General features: G+C 47.2%; 1 protein-coding gene across 1 annotated transcript in view; it reads left to right on the top strand.

Moving 5' to 3' along the window:
* The window catches only part of MTMR6 (myotubularin related protein 6), an 82,129-nt gene extending 64,109 nt beyond the window's left edge, over positions 1 to 18,020 (top strand). Inside the window, exons 11-14 of the mRNA XM_073583115.1 lie at positions 101 to 301; positions 13,926 to 14,060; positions 14,146 to 14,272; positions 16,438 to 18,020. Coding sequence (XP_073439216.1) covers positions 101 to 301; positions 13,926 to 14,060; positions 14,146 to 14,272; positions 16,438 to 16,701 — 727 coding nt within the window. The 3' untranslated portion in view covers positions 16,702 to 18,020. The remainder of the gene's footprint in view (positions 1 to 100; positions 302 to 13,925; positions 14,061 to 14,145; positions 14,273 to 16,437) is intronic.
* Positions 18,021 to 20,838: the final 2,818 nt, after the last annotated feature.

Below are 20,838 nucleotides of genomic sequence, written 5' to 3'. Positions count from 1 at the left end.
GGCTAACGTTATGATGCTGGTTTACGAGCTATATATCTAATGACGGGTTCACTTTAAAAAAATAAAACCGAAACATGAAGTTATGTGAATTTGGTTCTAGGTGCGGGCAGTTGGACAGTGACGCCAAGGAAATCTCCCCAGTGTTCACACAGTTTTTGGAGTGTGTCTGGCACCTGACCGAGCAATTCCCGCAGGCTTTTGAATTCAATGAAGCATTTCTTCTTCAGATACACGAGCACGTACACTCCTGTCAGTTCGGAAACTTTATTGGAAAATGTGAAAAAGAACGGGAAGAACTGAGGTTAGTGAGGATCTATTCTTGTGGGAAAAGAAATATTTTACCGCTCAGGTTTTGTTTTAATACAAATAATGTTATGGAAAATGTTAAAACAAATTATAAATTAAAAAGTAAAATGCATTTAAAATAGTAGTTTTGCATGGAAGTCTATAGAATACCACATAGAATGTATGACTTAGGCTGGTTTCACACTAGCGTTTTTTTTTGCGCTGCGTTTTTGTGCATGCATGTGTCCTTTTCCCCTATGCATGTGTCCTTTTCCCCTATCTTTAACATGGGTTCGCATGGTCTAGCGTTTGCACGCGTTCGTACGCGTTTTACGTGCGCATGCGTCTTTTTGTAGTGTGCGCCCAGCGCGCCGGACGCTACCTGTTGCGTTTTTGGTCCCTCTGACCTGTCTCAAAAAAAACGCATGTGCACGGAATGCGCAAAAAAACACATTACAGTCTATGGGAACGCAGATGTGTGCATGGATACGCGCACGTCTGCATTTAAAAACGCATGCGTTTTAAGAGTAAAAATGGCTAAAAAATGGTTAAAACACATGCGCAAAAAAGCAGCAAACGCATACAAAACGCATGATGCGTTTTTTGTATGCGTTTGCACTACGCATAAACGCAGCGCAAAAAAACGCTAGTGTGAAACTAGCCTTAATTTGTTAAAGGGAGTCTGTCAGCACAAAATGACTGATCAAACCAAACACAGACACTCGGTGCATCCTAAGAAAGTCCACACATTTCAGTGCACCTTCCCACTTTTCCCACGTTTTTCTGCCCCTTTTCTGGCCGGAGCTGTCAAAGTAGAGGCGGTGGTGAGGCAGGTAAATAAGTAATAAGTGGGATAAATGCACTGAATGGTGCGGCCGCGCCAAGGGTGCACTGAGCCCATGTGCTTGGTGTAAGCAGTTATTTTGTGCTGATAGATATTATTTAAAGGAGTTGACCGCTTCTTCTCAGACTATTAATAATGGGTTTTCCTGTAATGTTACAACCCCTTTAATATACAGAGCCCCCTGGCAATAATATCAGCACACTTTTTTTGTAGTAGAGTCGTGAACAGGAAGGAAAGTAAAGGGTGCGGTTTCTTGCTGGCTTATCCCTGTCATTTCTCTCCCTGTTTGTGTATAAAGAAGGAACTGTCAATCATACTTAGCAGAATGGGAGGATCCACCCCCTTGACTCTTCTCTGTGCCGGGCTCTTTTTAAAACAGTGTTTTCTCTGTGATCCGGTCACGTGCCAGCTTGTTATATATTGTAGCTGGTTGTTTCAAAGGAGTCGACACCCGGTTCGGGCTGCAGGAAGCGCCCATCAGGTTCCCTTTATTACATACGACAAAGATTTCTGACTCGGCACAGTTACAGCCTAATGAGTCTCCGTGAAGTGACCACAACACTTGTTAGTGAGAACAATTATATCCATCTTATAACATTACTTGCTGCTAAATCAAGGCGCTTATTTGCTGTATTTAGAATGATTAATGCCCCTTCAATTGCTGTTTTGACAATTGGCAGCAATTAGGCTAATGTACTAAAACGATAGGTTTGTGGATTAATCGAGGCGCAGATTAAGGTCACCCCCTCCTGGCAGGAGCGGCTAATTTTCTAATTAATTGGATGACGATTACGGTGAAACTAAAGGAAAGGCTTTATATAATTAGCAAATCAGCACAAAAACAAAAAACAGCATGTATAGTGAATGAATGGATGTATGCATATGTATGTGTGTGTGTATATATAATATACACTCACATTCTGGCATTCTGACAAGCCATCACCGTAGATAAACATGAGGCGTTACACTGATATAAAAGTCATCTTAGATATTACATATATAGATGTCAGGATGGTATAAGATAATACCTACATAGATTAGAGATATTACATAGGTCCCTATTATAAAGGTGAGCTAAAATAAGATAAACAGTTAAACCCTATTTTTGGAGATTGGTCAGGTTAAGTTCCACCACTGTTATTATTATTATTATTATGCATTTATATAGCGCCATTTATTCCATGGCGCTTTACATGTCAAAAGGGGAATTATAGACAAGTGTAATATATACAAGAATAATAAACAAGTGTAAGACAAGGGACGCACAAGTACATAAGGAGAGGGGACCCTGCCCGCGAGGGCTCACAGTCTACAGGGATGGGTGAGGATACAGTAGGAGGGGGTAGAGCAGGTCGTGCGGTGGTTCAGTAGACCGAGGATCATTGCAGGCTGTAGGCTTGTCGGAACAGGTGGGTCTTCAGGTTCTTCTTGAAGGTTTCCGTTGATGGTGAGAGTCTGATGTGTTGCGGCAGGGAGTTCCAGAGTATGGGGGAAGCACGGGAGAAGTCTTGTATGCGGTTGTGGGAAGAGGAGATAAGGGGGGAGTAGAGAAGGAGATCTTGAGGTGATTGAATGTTGCGTGCGGGTAGGTACCTAGAGACCATGTCACAGATGTATGGAGGAGACAGGTTGTGGATGGCTTTGTATGTCATGGTTAGGGTTTTTAATTGGATCCTCTGGGCGATAGGACGCCAGTGAAGGGCCTGGCATAGGGGGGAGGCTGGGGAGTGGCGGGGAGACAGGTGGATTAGTCGGGCAGCAGAGTGTAGGATGGACTGGAGCGCTGCTAGAGGGGAGGCCAGAGAGTAGGAGGTTGCAGTAGTCGAAGCGGGAGATAAGAGCGTGCACTAGTGTTTTTGTCGTTTCGTGGTTGAGGAATGAGCGGATCCGGGAAATATTTTTGAGTTTGAGGCGGCAGGAGGAGGCGAGGGCTTGGATATGTGGTTTGAAAGATAGCGCAGAGTCGAGGATCACCCCAAGACACCGAGCGTGCGGGACTGGGGAAAGAGAGCAGCCGTTGACATTGATGGATAGGTCTGGTGGAGGGGTAGCGTGAGATGGGGAAAGATGATAAATTCTGTTTTGTCCATGTTCAGTTTGAGAAAGCGAGCAGAGAAGAAGGCTGAGATAGCAGACAGACATTGTGGGATTTCAGTCAGTAAGGAGGCGAGGTCGGGTCCAGATAGGTAGATCTGCGTGTCATCGGCGTAGAGGTGATACTGCAAACCGTGGGATTCTATGAGCTGTCCCAAGCCGAAGGTATAGATGGAGAATAGTAGGGGTCCTAGGACAGAGCCTTGGGGAACACCGACAGACAGGGGGCGAGGTGAGGAGGTGGTGTTTGAGAGGGAGACAGTGAATGTTCGGTCCGTTAGGTATGATGAGATCCAGGATAGCGCCAAGTCTGTGATGCCAAGAGATGAGAGAATCTGTAGCAGGAGTTAATGGTCTACGGTGTCGAAGGCAGAGGACAGGTCCAGGAGTAGTGTCGCTTGCTCTTGGCGGTTAGTAAGTCGTTAGTGACTTTAGTTAGGGCAGTTTCAGTTGAGTGATGCGGTCGGAAGCCAGATTGTAACCGGTCAAAGAGGGAACAGGAGGAGAGGTGGGAGAACAGTTCAAGATATACATGCTGTTCCAGTAGTTTTGAGGCATAAGGGAGAAGAGATATTGGGCGATAGTTAGACACAGAGGTTGGGTCAAGGGAGGCCTTTTTGAGGATGGGTGTGATTGAGGCATGTTTGAAGGATGAGGGAAAGACACCATTTGTAAGTGAAAGGTTGAAAAGCTGTGTTAGAGATGGGATGAGGACTGTGGCCAAGATAGGGATGAGGTGGGATGGGAGTGGGTCGAGGGCACAAGTGGTGAGGTGTGTTCTTGACAGAAGGGTGGAGAGCTGATCTTCTGTCATGGTGGAGAAGCTGGCTTTTGCAGAACAGGGCTGAGCGGCTAAGAGGGGCATTGTGGGCTGCGGGCCAAAGTTTTGTCTGATCGTGTCGATCTTCTGCTTAAAGAAGGAGGCAAAGTCTTCAGCAGAGATGAGAGGAGGGGGAGGAGGTGCTGTGGGACGGAGTAGAGAATTGAAAGTGTTGAAGAGCTGTTTAGGGTTATGAGACAGGGAGGATATGAGAGATGCGAAGTAAGTTTGTTTTGCGGCAAAGAGCGTGGACTTAAAGCTGGCTTGTATGCATTGAAGTGCTCAGTAGAATGGGTTCTCTTCCATCTCCGCTCAGCGGCCCTAGAAACCCGTCGCAGTTCTTTTGGTCGGGCTGGTCATCCAGGGCTGCCTGTTGACTGTTATGTTTTATTATGGGATTCGAACCCAGGACCCCAGCGCTGCAAGGCTGCAGTGCTAACCACTGAGCCACCGTGCTGCCCTACGGCAGAAGCCTAATCGCCGGCTCACAACAGGCGACTAATTATCCTAGGTGCAGTTCCCTGACTGACCTGAGGGTAAGGGGGGCGCCGGAGAGCTGCAAGTTCCAAAGTGGAACTGAGAGAGTGGGATGTACATAAATCCCTGCAGCACTTAGAAGATTGATAGCAGTGGTGGGGCACCCAAAATACCCCCCTGCGTCAAATTGTAGAGCGAGATTAGCTTGTTGGATATTTTTGTCACATGGTGCCAGTGGTGGGATAACTAAGATAAGCCCCCACTGCGCCTGTGACGGCAGTGTGTCGCGTCCCTCCGTCCGCTGATAAACCCGTGTCAGTGGTGGGATTGTGACATACTGGTGACACAGGGTCCGCTGTCCGTCGCGTTTTGGTGGCAGCGGGACCCCCGTTAGTCGTATTGGGCGAGCAGCTGTGGGCTTATACGCGAGTCATATACGCCAGGGGGTCGGCGGGGGTGTGAGATCATACTTACCCCCCCTGCACGTCTCTGCACCCCCCCCCCCCCGCTTCTCCCACGGTCTCCCCTCCTTCAGCGGTCACGTGGTACCGCTCATTAAAGTCATGAATATGCGCATATTCATGACTATAATGAGCTGTACCATGTGACTGCTGAAGGAAGGGAGACAGTGGGTGAAGGGGGGGGGGGCCTGCAGAGACCGTGCCAGGAGGGGTAAGTTTATCCAATATTCGCCTGTCCCCGGTCCATCGCTGCTCGCCGCTGTCTGCCGCGTCCTCTGTCAGTGACGTTCAGGCAGCAGAGGGCGCAATGACGTGGTTTAGTGCGCGCTGTGCCCTCTGCTGCCTGAACAGTCACTGACAGAGGACGCGGCAGACAGCGGCGAGCAGCGATGGACTGGGGACAGGTGAATATCTCAGGTGCCGGGTCCTGAGCCAGCGGCGAGACCGGCACCTGGCCCCCATAGCGCACCAGTGTCCACCGCCTGCTCAGGACCCGGCACCTGGCTCCCAGGGACAAGAGGTAAGTATGTCATATTTTTTTATTTGCAGCAGCTTCAGCATATGGGGGGGCATAATCTATGGAGCATCTTATGGGGGCATAATCTATGGAGCATCTTATGGGGGCATAATCTATGGGGCATTTTATGGGGCATAATCTATGGAGCATCTTACGGGGGCATAATTTATGGGGCATAATCTATGGAGCATTTTATGGGGGCATAATCTATGGAGCATCTTATTGGGCATTTTATGGGGGCATAATCTATGGAGCATCTTATCGGGGCATAATCTATGGAACATCTTATGGGGCATAATCTATGGAGCATTTTATGGGGCAGCATATGGGGCATAATCTATGGAACATCTTATGGGGCCATTACCTTTATGGAGCAGCATATAGGGCATATTATTCTATGGAGCATTTTATGGGGCCATTATTAACCTTTGTGCAGCATTATATGGGGTGTATTTTGTATGGAACATCTTATGGGGCCATTATTAACCTTTGTGCAGCATTATATTGGGCGTATTTTGTATGGAGCATCTTATAGGGCCATCATGAACTGTATGGAGCATTATATGGGACTCCTGATTCAATATGGATATTCAAAAACATTTAACCTACTGATGTCTCAATTAATTTTACTTTTATTGGTATCTATTTTTATTTTTGAAATTTACCAGTAGCTACTGCATTTTCCACCCTAGGCTTATACTCGAGTCAATAAGTTTTCCCATTTTTTTGTGGCAAAATTAAGGGGGTCGGCTTATACTCGGGTCAGCTTATGCACGAGTATATACAGTATTTGTTCCACATACATATAGAGTTTGTACCAATGGAGGCTGCATCTCGTCTCACAAAATGTAAGCCTTCTCGAAGCGCCATTGACAGGAAAATGTTATTTAATGCATGTACCTAACGGGATAGGTGATAACTTGCCAATAGCTGGAAATCCTACCACTGGAACCTTCACCAATCCCGAGAACGAGGTCTCTGAGTGCCCCATATGAATGGTGCAATGGTTCATATGAGCACCTCACGCCAGTCATTGCCTTGGAGATGGATGGAGATAGCTGATTACAGCCAAGTCCAATTCTCGGAATCCAGCAGTGGGATAAACAGCTATCAGCAAGTAATCATCTGAGGATAGGTGATACCTTGCCCCTATGGTACAACCACTTTAAAAATAACATCTCAACCTGAAAAAAAGAGGAGTCTGTCAGCACAAAATGTCTGTTATAAGGGTAATAATTTTATTTCTATATACCAACATTTTCCGCAGCACTTTACAATTCAGAGGGGGCATGTACAGACATTACAGGGTAACACATAGGTGAACACAACCCAAGAAGAGTGAGGGGCCTCCTCGCAAACTTACAATCTATGAGGAAATAGGGAAGAAACAAAAAGTAAAAATAAAGTGTTTGTATTTTAAGGTCCAACCATTGGTATAATAAATATTGTAATTCATATAACTGTACATGAACCAGTCACCAGTCAGTATATGTTCAAGTACAGATACAAAGTGCCTTTGAGTGCATGGAAGAAAGAACGGGGAATAGTGCAAAACTGTGGATACTGGGAATTAACCTTATCATTTGGGGTAGTGCATTCCAGAAAATTGGTGCAGCACGAGAGAAATCCTGGAGACAGGAGTGGAAGGTTGGGATTATAAAGGATGTTAGTCTTCGGTAATTTGCGGATAGGAGAGGACGGGTAGGGTGATAGACAGAGATGAGGGAGGAAATGTAGGGTGGAGCAGAACTGTGGAGAGTTTTGTAGGTGAGAGTTATAAATTTATATTGGATTCTGTAGAAGATGGGTAACCAGTGCAATGACTGGCACAGGGTAGAGGCTTCGGTGTAGCGGTTGGAAAGGAATATGATCCTGGCTGCTTCATTCAGGATGGACTGGAGAGGGGAGAGTTTAGTAAGAGGGAGACCAATTAGTAGAGAATTACAGTAGTCTAGATGAGAAAGAATAAGAGCAAAAATAAGATTTTTTGATGAGTCTAGATAAGGAAAGGTTGAATTCTAGACTTGCTTTTGAGATGCAGGTTACATGAGCGAGTGATCAGATATAGGGAATGAATGAAAGATCTGAATCAAATTAAGCCCCAAGCACCCCAACCCCATGGCATAGCATTTCAGTGCACTTTCCCACCTACTTGTTTTCCATCTATTTCCACCCCTCTGTTCCTTGTTTGACAGCTTTGGCTTTACTGGAGCCAAGAGAAGATTGGAGATAGGTGGAAAACAAGACCGTGGGAAGATTGCACTGAGCGTTGCATATTACTGTATAGAGTAAAATAGTAAAAAAAACTTTTCTCCTTCGTCTCATTGGGGGACACAGGTACTGTGGGTGTATGCTACTGCCGCCTGGAGGCTGACACTAAGTGAAAAAAAGAGGTTAGCTCCTCCTCCGCCGTATACACCATCGCCTCGATTGCGGGCGGAAACCAGTTTTTTTGCTTAGTGTCTGTTGGAGGCACACGTTGGTCTGTCTCAAGACTGATTTTTTTTTTCGTTTTTCCCCATGAACATAAGACAGGGGCGACGGACCCTATTGAAAGGGTCCGATCTCCCCAAACCAACAATGGGCTAGCACGTGCGAGTGTCCCTCCACGTATCATCTCCCGCTACGGGGATTTTTTTTCTGGATGTTCCATTTTTTCACAATGAAGATGAGATAGGGGCGACGGATCTTATGAAAGGGTCCGATCTCGCCAAACCAGCAACGGGCGAGGATGTGCGAGTGTCCCTCCCCGTATCCTCTCCCGCCACGTGGGAAATTGTCAGACCACGGAGGTGAGATTCTGGCAACGGACCCTATGGAAGGGGTCCGATCTCCCCAAACCAACAACGGGCGAGCACGTCTGAGTGTCCCTCCTTGTAGCCTCTCCCGCTCCGTGGGATATGATGCCGGACTTAGCCCTGTCCACCCTAGGGTATTGAAGCCCTAGGCTGCACAGATACACAAGTGTACTCCGTGCAGCCTCTGCTGCCCCACCAATGCTAAGGTCTGCGGGGGGCAAGGTGGCGGACAGTCCCTCTCCTCACCTCTGCAAGAGGTTAGATGGAGCTAGGGTGCCTGCACCGTCCTTATCGAATACAGCCCCCCTTCCCTCTACCTGAGGAATGGAGGTGGATGGCCAGGGAGGGCTCCTCTAGCGTCCGGGGATCCGGTTCCGGCCTGATTCTGGAGGTCCGGCAGTTCCGCCCACCCCCCCAGGGCGGATGGGGGAATGAGTCAAGGCCGCGGCTTCAGCCGGCGCTAGGCCGCGGCCGGAAGTCCCCGCCCCGGCATCGCGTCACGGTGGCCCCGCCCCCGTGGAAATTTAGGCCCTGGCTTTAGGCCGGAACTAGGCCACAAACAGAAGACCGCCCCCAGGATCCTTCTTTTTCTTCCAGGGTCCAGCCTGCAGTACTGGCGCGCAGATTAAAGCGACGCCTCGTACGCTGAGGACACAGGACTGGGGTAAGTGCTGCCCCCCAGCCCCACAGAGAGGCCACGCTATCAGGAACAAAGAGCGCCCTCCCCCGGCGGTTTTTGTCAGCACGGAGACCTGACAGGTACAACAATGTCAGCAAAATCTAAGACACATACGTTCCTATACGCTGCATGCATCTCCTGTAAGTTTGCTTTTCCGCGGGCGCAGACCAAGCGTGTATGCAAAGCCTGCGAGTCCGAATGCGCTCAGGAGCCCTCCCCTGCGACCGAGCCCAGTGTACCAAGTCCCCCGGAAGGGGCGTTATCACTGTCATAATCTATGGCGTCACTTATGAGAGCAATCGAGTCCCTTCGGGCCCCAGATAGGGACAGGGGCTCCCCTGTCTTAGAGGGGTCCTCTACCTCACAGGAGCCTCCGGCCTGCAGGGGCCGCTCTCACTCTAGGCAGGCGCATGGGAAACGAGCTCTCACGGCGTCTCCCGGTCCATCCGGTGCCTCGGCATCCGTGAGCTCTGCTTCTCTGCCAGCAGTCGATAGCGAGCAAAGCTCGGACTACGACTCGGATATACCCTTTGACCTAGATACGTCAGGTGGTCAGTAAACGATAGACAGTCTCATAGAAGCCGTCAACCAGACTCTGGGGAGTGAGGATGATTCCACTCTGGCTGCGGGCCATAAGGTTTCATTTAAGCGTGTCAAGCGTCCCCATAGAGTATTTTGCACTCACCCTGAATTTGAGGACATAGTGCAAAGACACAGGGAATGGCCGGACAGGCGGTTCTCGGGTTAGAGGGCACTCGAGGCGAACTACCCTTTTCCCCCGGATCTCCGTAAAAAGTGGACGGAATCCCCAACAGTGGATCCACCGGTGTCGCGCTTGGCTACAAAAACTACTATCTGTGCCTAGTGGTTCTTCTATTAAGGATCCCACTGATCGTCTCATGGAGAACTTGGCTCGCTCAGTGTTTGAGGCATCAGGATCAGCGCTTTCTCCCTCGTTCGCAGCAACGTGGGTAGCCAAGGCCATGATTTCTTGGTCAGAAACTTTGAATAGAGCCTTGCAGTACCTAGACCTACCAGCGGAAGTATCAGAAATCCCAAATCAGATAGCCATGGCGGGGGACTACTTGATTAATGCATCTTTAGATGCGGCCAACTGCACGGCACTTGCAGCCCAAAATGCAATCTCCATTAGGAGAGCGCTATGGTTAAGGACATGGCAGGCCGATTCAGCCTCAAAGTCTTAGCGCTACCATACCAGTGTGGCCGCCTGTTCGGAGAGAGGTTAGATCAGCTCATCTCCGACTCCACAGGAGGCAAGAGCGGCTTTCTTCCTCAGCAAAAGGCCAAACCGCCGTTTCGTCACCAGTTGCAGGCACGTTTTCGGGCCTTTCGCAACCCGGGTGGACGACAGTGGCTAATTCCGCCGCATCAGGCCGTCCCAATCACAATAGGGACCGACAGGTCTCGTATAGAGCCAACCCATTGGGGAGGATGCCTGCTAACCAGGCCAGGTCGAGAGGATCCAGGTCCCAAAGATCTTCAGCCAAATGACTCGGGGCATTTGTCAGGTGGCACCAGCAGGGTAGGCGGCCGCCCACTCTGGTTTCACCACGCCTAGCTCAATTTTGCACACGACACATGGGTGAGAGAGCTGGTGTCCACAGGGTACAAGATAGAATTTGTCAGGTACCCCCCAAGACGATTTTTTCTTTCCCATCTTCCCAAAGTGGATACCCGGGCAAAGACTCTACTAGAAGCTATCGATTCGCTCAGCCACAACGGAGTTATCATCCCAGTACCGGAAAATGAGAAGACGCCGGGCTTCTATTCCAACCTGTTTGCATTCCCTAAAAAGGATGTGACGGTCAGGCTCAAACCTCCTGAACAGATTTTTCAGGATCAGACATTTCCGGATGGAATCTCTCCGTTCAGTCATATCGGCAATGGGGCAGGGAGAGTACTTGGCCTCTATTGATATCCAGGATGCCTATCTACATATCCCCATTTTCCCTCCGCATCAAAGGTTTCTACGCTTCGTCATCAACGGTCTACATTTTCAGTTTGCAGCACTGCCCTTCGGGCTAGCCACTGCCCCCAGAGTGTTCACAAAGGTCATGGCAGTCCCCATGGCCATCCTGCACTCCCGGGGCATAGTCGTATTCCCCTACTTAGACGACCTCTTGGTCAAGACCCCTTCAAGGCAGGCATGCGAGGAAAGTGTCAGCATTACGCTAGATACTCTTGCCCGCTTAGGGTGGTTGGTCAATGTAAAGAAGTCATCCCTTGTTCCAGCTCAGAGAATTTCCTTTTTAGGGATGACCTTCGACACTTGCCGAGGGTTGGTGAGTCTCCCTCAAGACAAGGCCCTAGCCCTCCGGCAGGGGGTGCGAGCACTGAGCCAACCAGTCCCTGACACCATCCGATTCGGCATGAGGATTCTGGGAAAAATGGTGGCAGCGATGGAAGTGATACCATTCGCCCAGTTTCATCTTCGTCCCCTGCAGCACGCCCTTGTGTCAGCCTGGGACAAGAACCCATTCACGCTCGATCATCGGTGCCGGTTGTCCTCTCAGGTCAGACAGTCACTAGAGTGGTGGACGATCAGTTCCTCCCTTTCCCCCAGATCAGTGGCTGGTGGTCACAACCGACGCCAGCCTTCTCGGCTGGGGAGCGGTTTTTCGCAATCACACGACCCAGAGACGGTGGTCGCCGCAGGAGGCACGCCTCCCGATCAACTTGTTGGAAATACGGGCAATCCGGCTGACTCTGCATCGATTCCATGACCTTCTAGCAGGCCGCCCCGTCCGGATTCAGTCGGACAACGCCACAGCGGTGGCTTACATAAATCACCAGAGGGGCACCCGCAGCAGGGCAACCATACGCGAAGTAGGGCACGTGCTTCGCTGGGCCGAGAGGAACCGCTCGCTGATATCGGCGGTCCACGTCCCGGGGGTAGAAAACTGGGCGGCAGACTTCCTCAGCCGGCAGGGGCTTGCGTCCGGGGAATGGTCACTTTACCCAGAGGTTTTTCAACAGATTTGCCGACGGTGGGGAACACCAGATGTGGATCTGATGGTGTCCAGGGTGAACACCAAGGTGTCCGTGTTCGTCGCGCGGTCCCGGGACCCACAGGCAATCGCCGTGGATATGCTGGTTCTGCCATGGAATCAATTTCGCCTCCCATACCTATTTCCCCCGCTGCCTCTACTTCCGAGGGTCATCAAGAAGATCAAGGCAGAAGGGGTGCCAGTGATTCTGCTGGCCCCAGACTGGCCTCGTCGGGCGTGGTACGCAGATCTAGTGCAGCTGCTCATCGACGTGCCATGGCGACTGTCAGAGCGCCAAGATCTACTTTCTCAAGGGCCAATCTGCTTCCGAACTCAGGGGCCCTGTGTTTGACGGCTTGGCCGCTGAATCCTGGACTCTGACGCAGGCGGGGTTCGGGCGCAAGGTGGTTGCTACGATGGTTAGCGCCCGAAAGCTTTTCTCGGCACGAGTTTACCATCACACCTGGAAGGTTTTCTTTGCGTGGTGTCGGGGCAACGGTTGTTCGCCACTGAGATTCTCCATACCTAATATCTTGGCTTTTCTCCAGTCTGGTTTAGACTCAGGCTTGGCCCCCAGTTCTCTCAGGAGACAGATATCTGCTTTATTCGTCCTTTTTCAGTGCAGGATTGCTACCAACTTGCAGGTTAAGACTTTCATCCAGGAGGTCTCCCACTTGGTACCTCCCTATAAGGCACCTATGGACGCCTGGGACCTTAACCTGGTCCTAAGTGTTCTGCAGGAAGCTCCATTTGAGCCGCTACAGGATGTCTTTGTCATACCTTTCCTGGAAGGTGGTGTTTCTGGTAGCCATAACATCAATCAGGAGGGTTTCGGAGCTGGCAGTGTTATCTTGCCGAGCCCCGTTCCTGACCTTTTGCAAAGACAAGGTGGTTCTTAGACCAGCTCCTCCTTTTTTACCAAAGGTTGTTTCCTCGTTTCATATTAAAGAGGATATTGTCTTACCCTCTTTCTGTCCAGCACCGGTGCACAAGGCTCTTCATACGTTGGACCTGGTGAGAGCTCTCCGGAGGTACGTGTCGCGGACGGCACCCTTTCGTCAGTCAGACGCGCTGTTCGTGCTCCCTGAGGGTCGCATGAAGGGACTCGCTACCTCAAAATCGACCATAGCCAGATGGATTCGTTTGTTTATTCAGGAGTCCTATCGCGTCACAGGCGCGCCGATTCCAGCAGGGATCAGAGCACACTCTACTCGGGCAGTGGGCGCCTCGACACCAGGCTTCGGTGGAACAAGTTTGCAAGGCAGCAACCTGGTCCAGCCTGCACACGTTTACTAGACATTACAATTTCCATACTCAGGCTTCGGCGGATGCGAGCCTGGGTAGAAGGATTCTCCAAGCAGCGGTGGCGCACCTTTAGACAAGAGGTGCATGTAGCGTGGAGCGGTGAGTCAACTTCCCACCCAGGGACTGCTTTAGGTCGTCCCACAGTACCTGTCCCCCCCAATGAGACGAAGGAGAAACCTGGATTTTTGTGATAACTCACCGTAAAATCCTTTTCTCCGAGACGCTCATTGGGGGACACAGCACCCATCCTGATAGCCAAGTTGGCTTCTGTTTATTTAATTAATATGCTTTCTGTATGAAATTAGGGTGGTTATTTTCTAGACATGTTGTTACCTGCATTAAGGTTGATGTTGTCTGATTTTTGTTTGATCTTCTACTGCTTTTGCACCAAACTGGTTTCCGCCCGCAATCGGGGCGAGGGTGTATACGGCGGAGGAGCTAACCTCTTTTTTTCACTTAGTGTCAGCCTCCTGGCAGCAGTAGCATACACCCACAGTACCTGTGTCCCCCAATGAGCGTCTCGGAGAAAAGGATTTTACGGTGAGTTATCACAAAAATCCATGTATCGTTTAGGATGAAATGTTATTGATATCAATTAATTGTAGGATAATTTTGCCTTAACATTTTACCATTACAGATTAAAAGATAAAACGCATTCATTATGGGCTTATCTTCTGAGCGAGCAGAGCAAGTACCAGAATCCAATATTTGACTTGCACTCCCTGGAGACTCAGCCTGTTCTGGAGCCAAACACTATCCACTTTAACTTCAAGTAAGACAATTATCCATCCATACATAACATTGCAGGTTGTTCTTCCATACATCTGGTCATCTGTATTACTTGTCTTTGTATACAGGTTATGGAGGAACATGTATCACCAGTTTGATCTGTTGCTGCACCCCAGGCAGTCAGTCCCCAATTTGCTCTTGAAAATATCATCTGAAAACAAAGCTTTAGAAGATGAACAGAAACAACTTCAATTGGTAAGGTTGGCATAGTTACATATCACTGCGCTCAATGACAAGTTTCGGCTAAGCGTCAGGCATAAGAAAATTATTTCTAAAAGTTATTAGTGGCAAAAGTGGTATTTACACTCACTGATCCTCCGCAGCCCCAGTTCTGACACTTTCCAAGTCGGTCCTCTTTTTTTTTTTTTTTTTTTTTACTTGGTGTGGTCTGTACAGGAAATGCCCCCTGGAACCAATCAGAGGCTGAGGCATGTCACCATTATGGTCAATGATTGGCTGAGCAGACCATAAAGGCGGAATGAAGAAGTAGAGACCGTCGGGATCTGTATAAGTGTAGTAACAAGAGATGTGGAGGAACAGTGAGGGCGAGTATTACTTTTTTAAAATATTTTAAGTCCTCTGCAAAATACATTTTTATTCAGTGGACAGTCCCCATAAAACTCAATACTAAATGATTGCATGCAAGTACCAGAGCAACGTTTTTGCTTTTTTGGAAAGAAAAATTATTATATTTATGTATGTGTGTGTGTGTATATATGTATATGTGTGAGTGTGTGTATATATATATATATATATATATATATATATATATATATATATATATATATATATATATACATACATACACACACACACTGCTCAAAAAATAAAGGGAACACTTAAACAACAGAACATAATTCCAAGTAAATCAAGCTTCTGTGGATTCAAACTGTCCACTTAGGAAGCAACACTGATTGACAATCAATTTCACATGCTGTTGTGCAAATGGAATAGACAACAGATGGAAATTATTGGCAATTATCAAGACACACTCAATAAAGGAGTGGTTCTGCAAGTGGGGACCACAGACCACATGTCAGTTCCAATGCTTTCTCGCTGATGTTTTGGTCACTTTTGAATGTTGGTTGTGCTTTCACACTCATGGTAGCATGAGACGGAATCTACAACCCACACAAGTGGCTTAGGTAGTGCAGCTCATCCAGGATGGCACATCAATGCGAGCTGTGGCAAGAAGGTTTGCTGTGTCTGTCAGCGTAGTGTCCAGAGGCTGGAGGCGCCACCAGGAGATGTGGAGGGGGCCATAGGAGGGCAAAAACCCAGCAGCAGGACTGCTACCTCCGCCATTGTGCAAGGAGGAACAGGAGGAGCACTGCCAGAGCACAGCAAAATGACATCCAGCAGACCACAATTTGTGCATGTGTCTGCACAAACGGTTAGAAACCCGACTCCATGAGAATGGGCGTTGTGCTCACACCCCTAAACTGTGTAGGACGCTTGGCATTTGCCACAGAACACCAGGATTGGCAATTTCACCACTGGCATCCTGTGCTCTTCACAGATGAAAACAGGTTCATACCGAGCACATGTGACAGATATGACAGTCTGGAGACGCCGTGCAGAGCGATCTGCTGCCTGCAACATCCTTCAGCATGACCGTTTTGGCAGTGGGTCAATAATGGTGTGGGGTGGCATTTCTTTGGAGGGCTGCAAAGCCCTCCATGTGCTCGCCAGAGGTAGCCTGACTGCCATTAGGTACCGAGATGAGATCCTCAGACCCCTTATGAGACCATATGCTGGTGCGGTTGGCCCTGGGTTCCTCCTAATGCAGGACAATGCCAGAACTCATGTGGCTGGAGTGTGTCAGCAGTTCTGCAAAATGAAGGCATTGAAGCTATTGACTGGCCCGCCCGTGCCCCAGACCTGAATCCGATTGGGCACATCTGGGACATCATGTCTCGCTCCATCCATCAACGTCACATTGCACCACAGACTGTCCAGGAGTTGGCGGATGCTTTAGTCAAGGTCTGGGAGGAGATCCCTCAGGAGACCATCGCCTGCCTCATCAGGAGCATGCCCAGGCGTTGTACAATAGGGAGGTCATACACGCACGTGGAGGCCACACACAATACTGAGCATCATTTTGACTTGTTTTAAGGACATTACATTCCACTTTAATTTTGTGTGTGACTCCAAATCCAGGCCTCCATTGGTTAAGAAATTTGATTTCCATTGATTTTTGTGTGTTTTTTTTGTCAGCACAGTCAACTTTATACAGGACGAAGTAATCAATGAGAATATTTCATTCATTCAGATCTAGGATGTGATATTTGAGTGTTCCCTTTATTTTTTGAGCAGTGTATATAATATATATTAAAACATTTTTTTTAATGTTCTTGTAGAAAATCAGTAACCTTAGCAAAGAAGGAAAATATGCCAGTGACAGCTGCTGCAGTTCCCCGACTGGCCAAGTGTCCCCCAAGCTAAAGGAGTCTTCTTGTTACAAGAAGGAAAAAGTTCTTCACCCCCTGCAGGACCCTAACCGAACCCTAGAGGGCAGTACCACTGAAGACAACCGCTATACTGACTACTCACAGGAGACATCCAAAGCCGAGCCCACCATTGTCAGCCTGGAGTTTGGAGTTGCGAAAACGCGAGTTAGTTAAAGTTGGACTACTGTGAAATCGCCTGGTGCTTGTCGGAAGCGCAGGGCACAGGGAGCGCCTCTCTCTGGCTTATGACATAGCATGGATAGTGATTGTCTAGGTGAGAATGAGAGGAGGAGGTTAGGAAAACGTATAGGGTGAGTGGCAACAGCCTGCGAGCAGGTCATCGAGGGCCCTTTATATGAAACCGCTACTATATACTGGGTCTGATACACGAATGATGTATATAGAAGGATTCAGACCTTTCCGACAAGTGAAATGGAACACGTGTAGGTAATGAAGGGGATGATGCTATAGGGACACACGTTAATATAACATATACATCTTATTTAACGAAGTTCTCCTAGTTATTTTTATGGAGCCGTTGTCAGCGCCCCTGGAGCGGGTTTTATTTGTCCGGATACATATGTACACGGTCTATTTTATATGATGAGATGTAGCTGTATTGGTAACACAGGGGCCTTCTCTTCTAGGTAATTTCATATCAAACATATCGACAACACCGTATACATATATTCCATGCAGCCCGCATCACACAATCCTTTAGTCATGAAGACTAATATATTTCTTGGAAAGAATGACTTTTTGTATGCCAGAAGTTGTATAAGATAGAATTTCTACATTTCTTCTTGTTAATCTGTACGATTATGGTCAGTAGTCTGTTCGGAATATTTTTTTTATTTTTTTAATTAAATGCATTTATTCTTGCCTAATTTTTACAATTCCTGGCATGGCATTTGTTGAGGCTGGCGCATCATCTTCGTCAGATGACGTTTCACCAGGCCCAACAAATCAAATGCCATGCTGGCGTTGCTGGAAGATTCGCGGGCTTGCCATCTAACCTCCAGGCGCCAATGACCTGGTTTGTGGATCTGTGTCCCGCGAATCGAGCTACTATGGGTCACTTGCCGTGTGTTTTCTATACGCTATTGACTCTGAATAGGAATGCCTTCGCCTTCTGACCATGAATTGGGATGGCTCCATGTACATGTATTCTGGATTTGCAAGTCTTTATTGTTTCTAAACTTCTTTTATAAAGGGAATTGTTTGCACTAGAAAACTTATCTCTCGTGATGATAGCCAGTAATTTGGGGTCTTGTATATACTGCGCTGCTTCTTTTTATCTTTTGCTGTGTCGTCTGTGCTGGCGTGTGCCTCTGATGTCCTCAGGCCGGATCTTGCTGCTCTTTATACTACATTTAGCCGATTTTGTGGTTGTTGACCAGGGTGGGGTTCATGTCCGCTTGATTTATATGAAATGGATAAATGTTGTTTTATCTAGTTATTGTTTCTATTAAAACATAAACTGTTGTTCATTATATTGCAATGTGATAGAGGGAGTAAATAGGGGGGGTTAAGCCTTTTCAGACACCAATGGAGAAAATAATTAAGAGGTGCATCAGTACGGCACATGTAGGGTGTGGGAATATGGACCAGGCTCAGGTGCTGAGCCTGCACTATACCTGTGTGACTCAGCCGGCATCTGCCTGTAACTGCAGCAGCAATTAAGTCTCACAGTCCAAAGGCGAGCACCAACATAGGCTCTCATCCACTTCCCACACGACGTAAGGGAATGGCAGCTGGGGTCTTGCTGAAGACCCCCAAGATTGGCATCATTTTAGCAATGTACTGCAATAATGTTGTATTGCAGTATATAAAGCAAGTGAAAGATGACCCAAGGTTCAATTCCTATATATATATATATATATATATATATATATATATATATATATATATATATATAGTATATGTACTGTATAGTACTATATATATTGTGTGTGTGTATGTATATATATACATACACACCATGAAAAAGGTGTTAAGTTAGTATGCAAAGAGCAGCATAAAATCAAATCAAAAGTTGCACATCTTTGTGCCGTGCAGGTGTGCACCAAAGTTTGTGACTTTTTTTTTTTCAAACTCTTCCCACATTATATTCCATTTTGCCCACAATATGCACGCGCTCTTCCTTTACTACTTGGGTGAGTGACATCAGTCCACTCCGTAATCTCTCTCTGGGGTTTCTTCATGCCCGGCATTGCATGCCAAATCAGCCATATCTTCATGTGCCACCTTAAGTCCTGAACTGTGTATAACACACATATATGCTAATTGTCCTAAATTTGTCAGGATTGTACACATTTTAGACAGCAATCTTGGAAAATTTGAGGTGTACTGGGTCAAAAAGGGGTAGAGTCTTGCACAAAACCCACCCTCAATTGGGTGCTCTTGGGTGGGTTGGGATGTGGTTACCATTACAAACGTTGATACCTATGAACACACATAGTAGTCCCGTTTTTAGCAGGACTGGTCTGTGATGGTAATGATGGACTTTCCAAAGTTGAAGTAAAGAAGAGCTTAAGATGACCAATCGAAGTCAAACCCTTGTTCTAGTTTTTGTCTTATTGCCAAAAATAGGCCGCCATATTACAAAAAGTTAAAACACGCCTGAGGCCCAGAAAAACCCACTAAGGTACACTGCATGAAGCCCAGGGTTCTGCCCTCTTTTTGAAACTCGCCCTTTAAAGGGAATCTGTCAAGTGAGCATCCTGAAATAGGGATTGGGCCTCCCTTTCAGAATATGTAACTTTTATGGCTGTACCTTGTCCTGATTTCTTGCTCTATATTCCAATCGTAGGATGGCTAATCAAGTGCATGTAAATCAAAAGTAAATATTTACCCCTACCTCCGCCCATAATCCCACCCAACCCTCTGCATCGGCGGCAGTGATGGTTAATGTGCAGCCAGACTGCCTTATTACTTGGGAGGATCACATCGCGATCAACGCAGAGAGTGAGCTAGCAATGGGTGGGTTGTGCTGTCAATCACATAACAGGTGTGGGGCTAGTGGTAGGAGTGGGTAGGAAAGGGAGGCACCCAAACTATCACTGATGCCGGCGCAAAGGTGTGGGGGGATTAGGGGTGAATAGTCACATTGGATGTACATAGGCTTGACTAGCCGGTGCACGACTCTGAATTTTTTGGAACTCGCAGCACAAAAAGGTACAAGGTACAACAATAAACGTTACATATTCGTAGAGGGCTGTCCTAGCCCTTTTCCAGGATACTATTAGTATGCTATGAAAAAAATCACCTGACGGATTCCCTTTTAAATATTGTCACAAAAGTTGAGAGGAAGGCAATCTGATGCCTGCCCTGTCTACGCTGGATATGATCTCCTGTTGTCCGGAGGGTTTTTATGTCCTCTCCACCTAATAAGTGACCACTGCCTATATTATACTTTCTGTACTAGAGTCATTATCTCTTTTTGGTTATGTTATGCACGTTGTCTATATCTAACATTACAATGGATGAAGTAGTTCCAGACGTCACATGTTTACATTCATTAATACCATACTTAACTGGGTTGTCCACCTTTTCAGGACCTTTTTTTTTTTTTTTTTTTACTTAACTTCATTTATTTTGAGCTAAAAATCATTGCAATTGGCTTTCTTTATAAAAATAAAAAGTGCACCTTTTTGCAATTTTAGTAAAAAAAAAAAAAAAAGAAATATGTCCCAAAAGGCAGACAACTTCTTGCAGCATTTTGTCCCCATTTGACTTGTCGATGAAGCAAATAAGTACATGGCTGAACTGGAAAGGCCCTCCCCCGTCTCTGCCATTGTTCGATCATTGCACTGTGTACACATGGGATATATATGGCATATTGGTAGTATCCACGCTGGTCTGTATGAGGGATTTCACTCCGATTTAGCACTTTTCATCACAGACTTGTTGAAGGTATGTAGTTGTCAGGATGTCTCTACCTACGGCCAGTCATACACATTACATTAATGTCAGCTGAACCTGCTGATTTTGGCGCAAACAGACATCTGTCTGATGGATATAATGGTGTCCTGACAATCCTCCAGGAGCGTATGTTGGACAGAAGAAGGATCAGGCTATTAATTTCAACATGCCTGATCCTTTACTGACAGTTCATCTGTATAAGGAAGGAACAGTTGTTGGGTAAAATGGCTTTCAACTGACTGCTATCTAAGGTGTATGGTTAGATCTGTTCTGAAGCTGTAAGATGATGGAGATTTTATCTGTTATTTTTAGTCTCTAAGCTACTCTGTTGACTTGAAATGATAACTTGAGTTTTTTGTAGTTTGCTGGACACAGGAAATTTGATTT

This window comes from Dendrobates tinctorius, unplaced genomic scaffold (assembly GCF_039654945.1).
Source record: "Dendrobates tinctorius isolate UK_male_01 unplaced genomic scaffold, ASM3965494v1 ptg000075l, whole genome shotgun sequence".
NCBI classification, from domain to species: Eukaryota; Metazoa; Chordata; class Amphibia; order Anura; family Dendrobatidae; genus Dendrobates; species Dendrobates tinctorius.
This window is presented reverse-complemented; position numbering and strand designations above follow the sequence as displayed.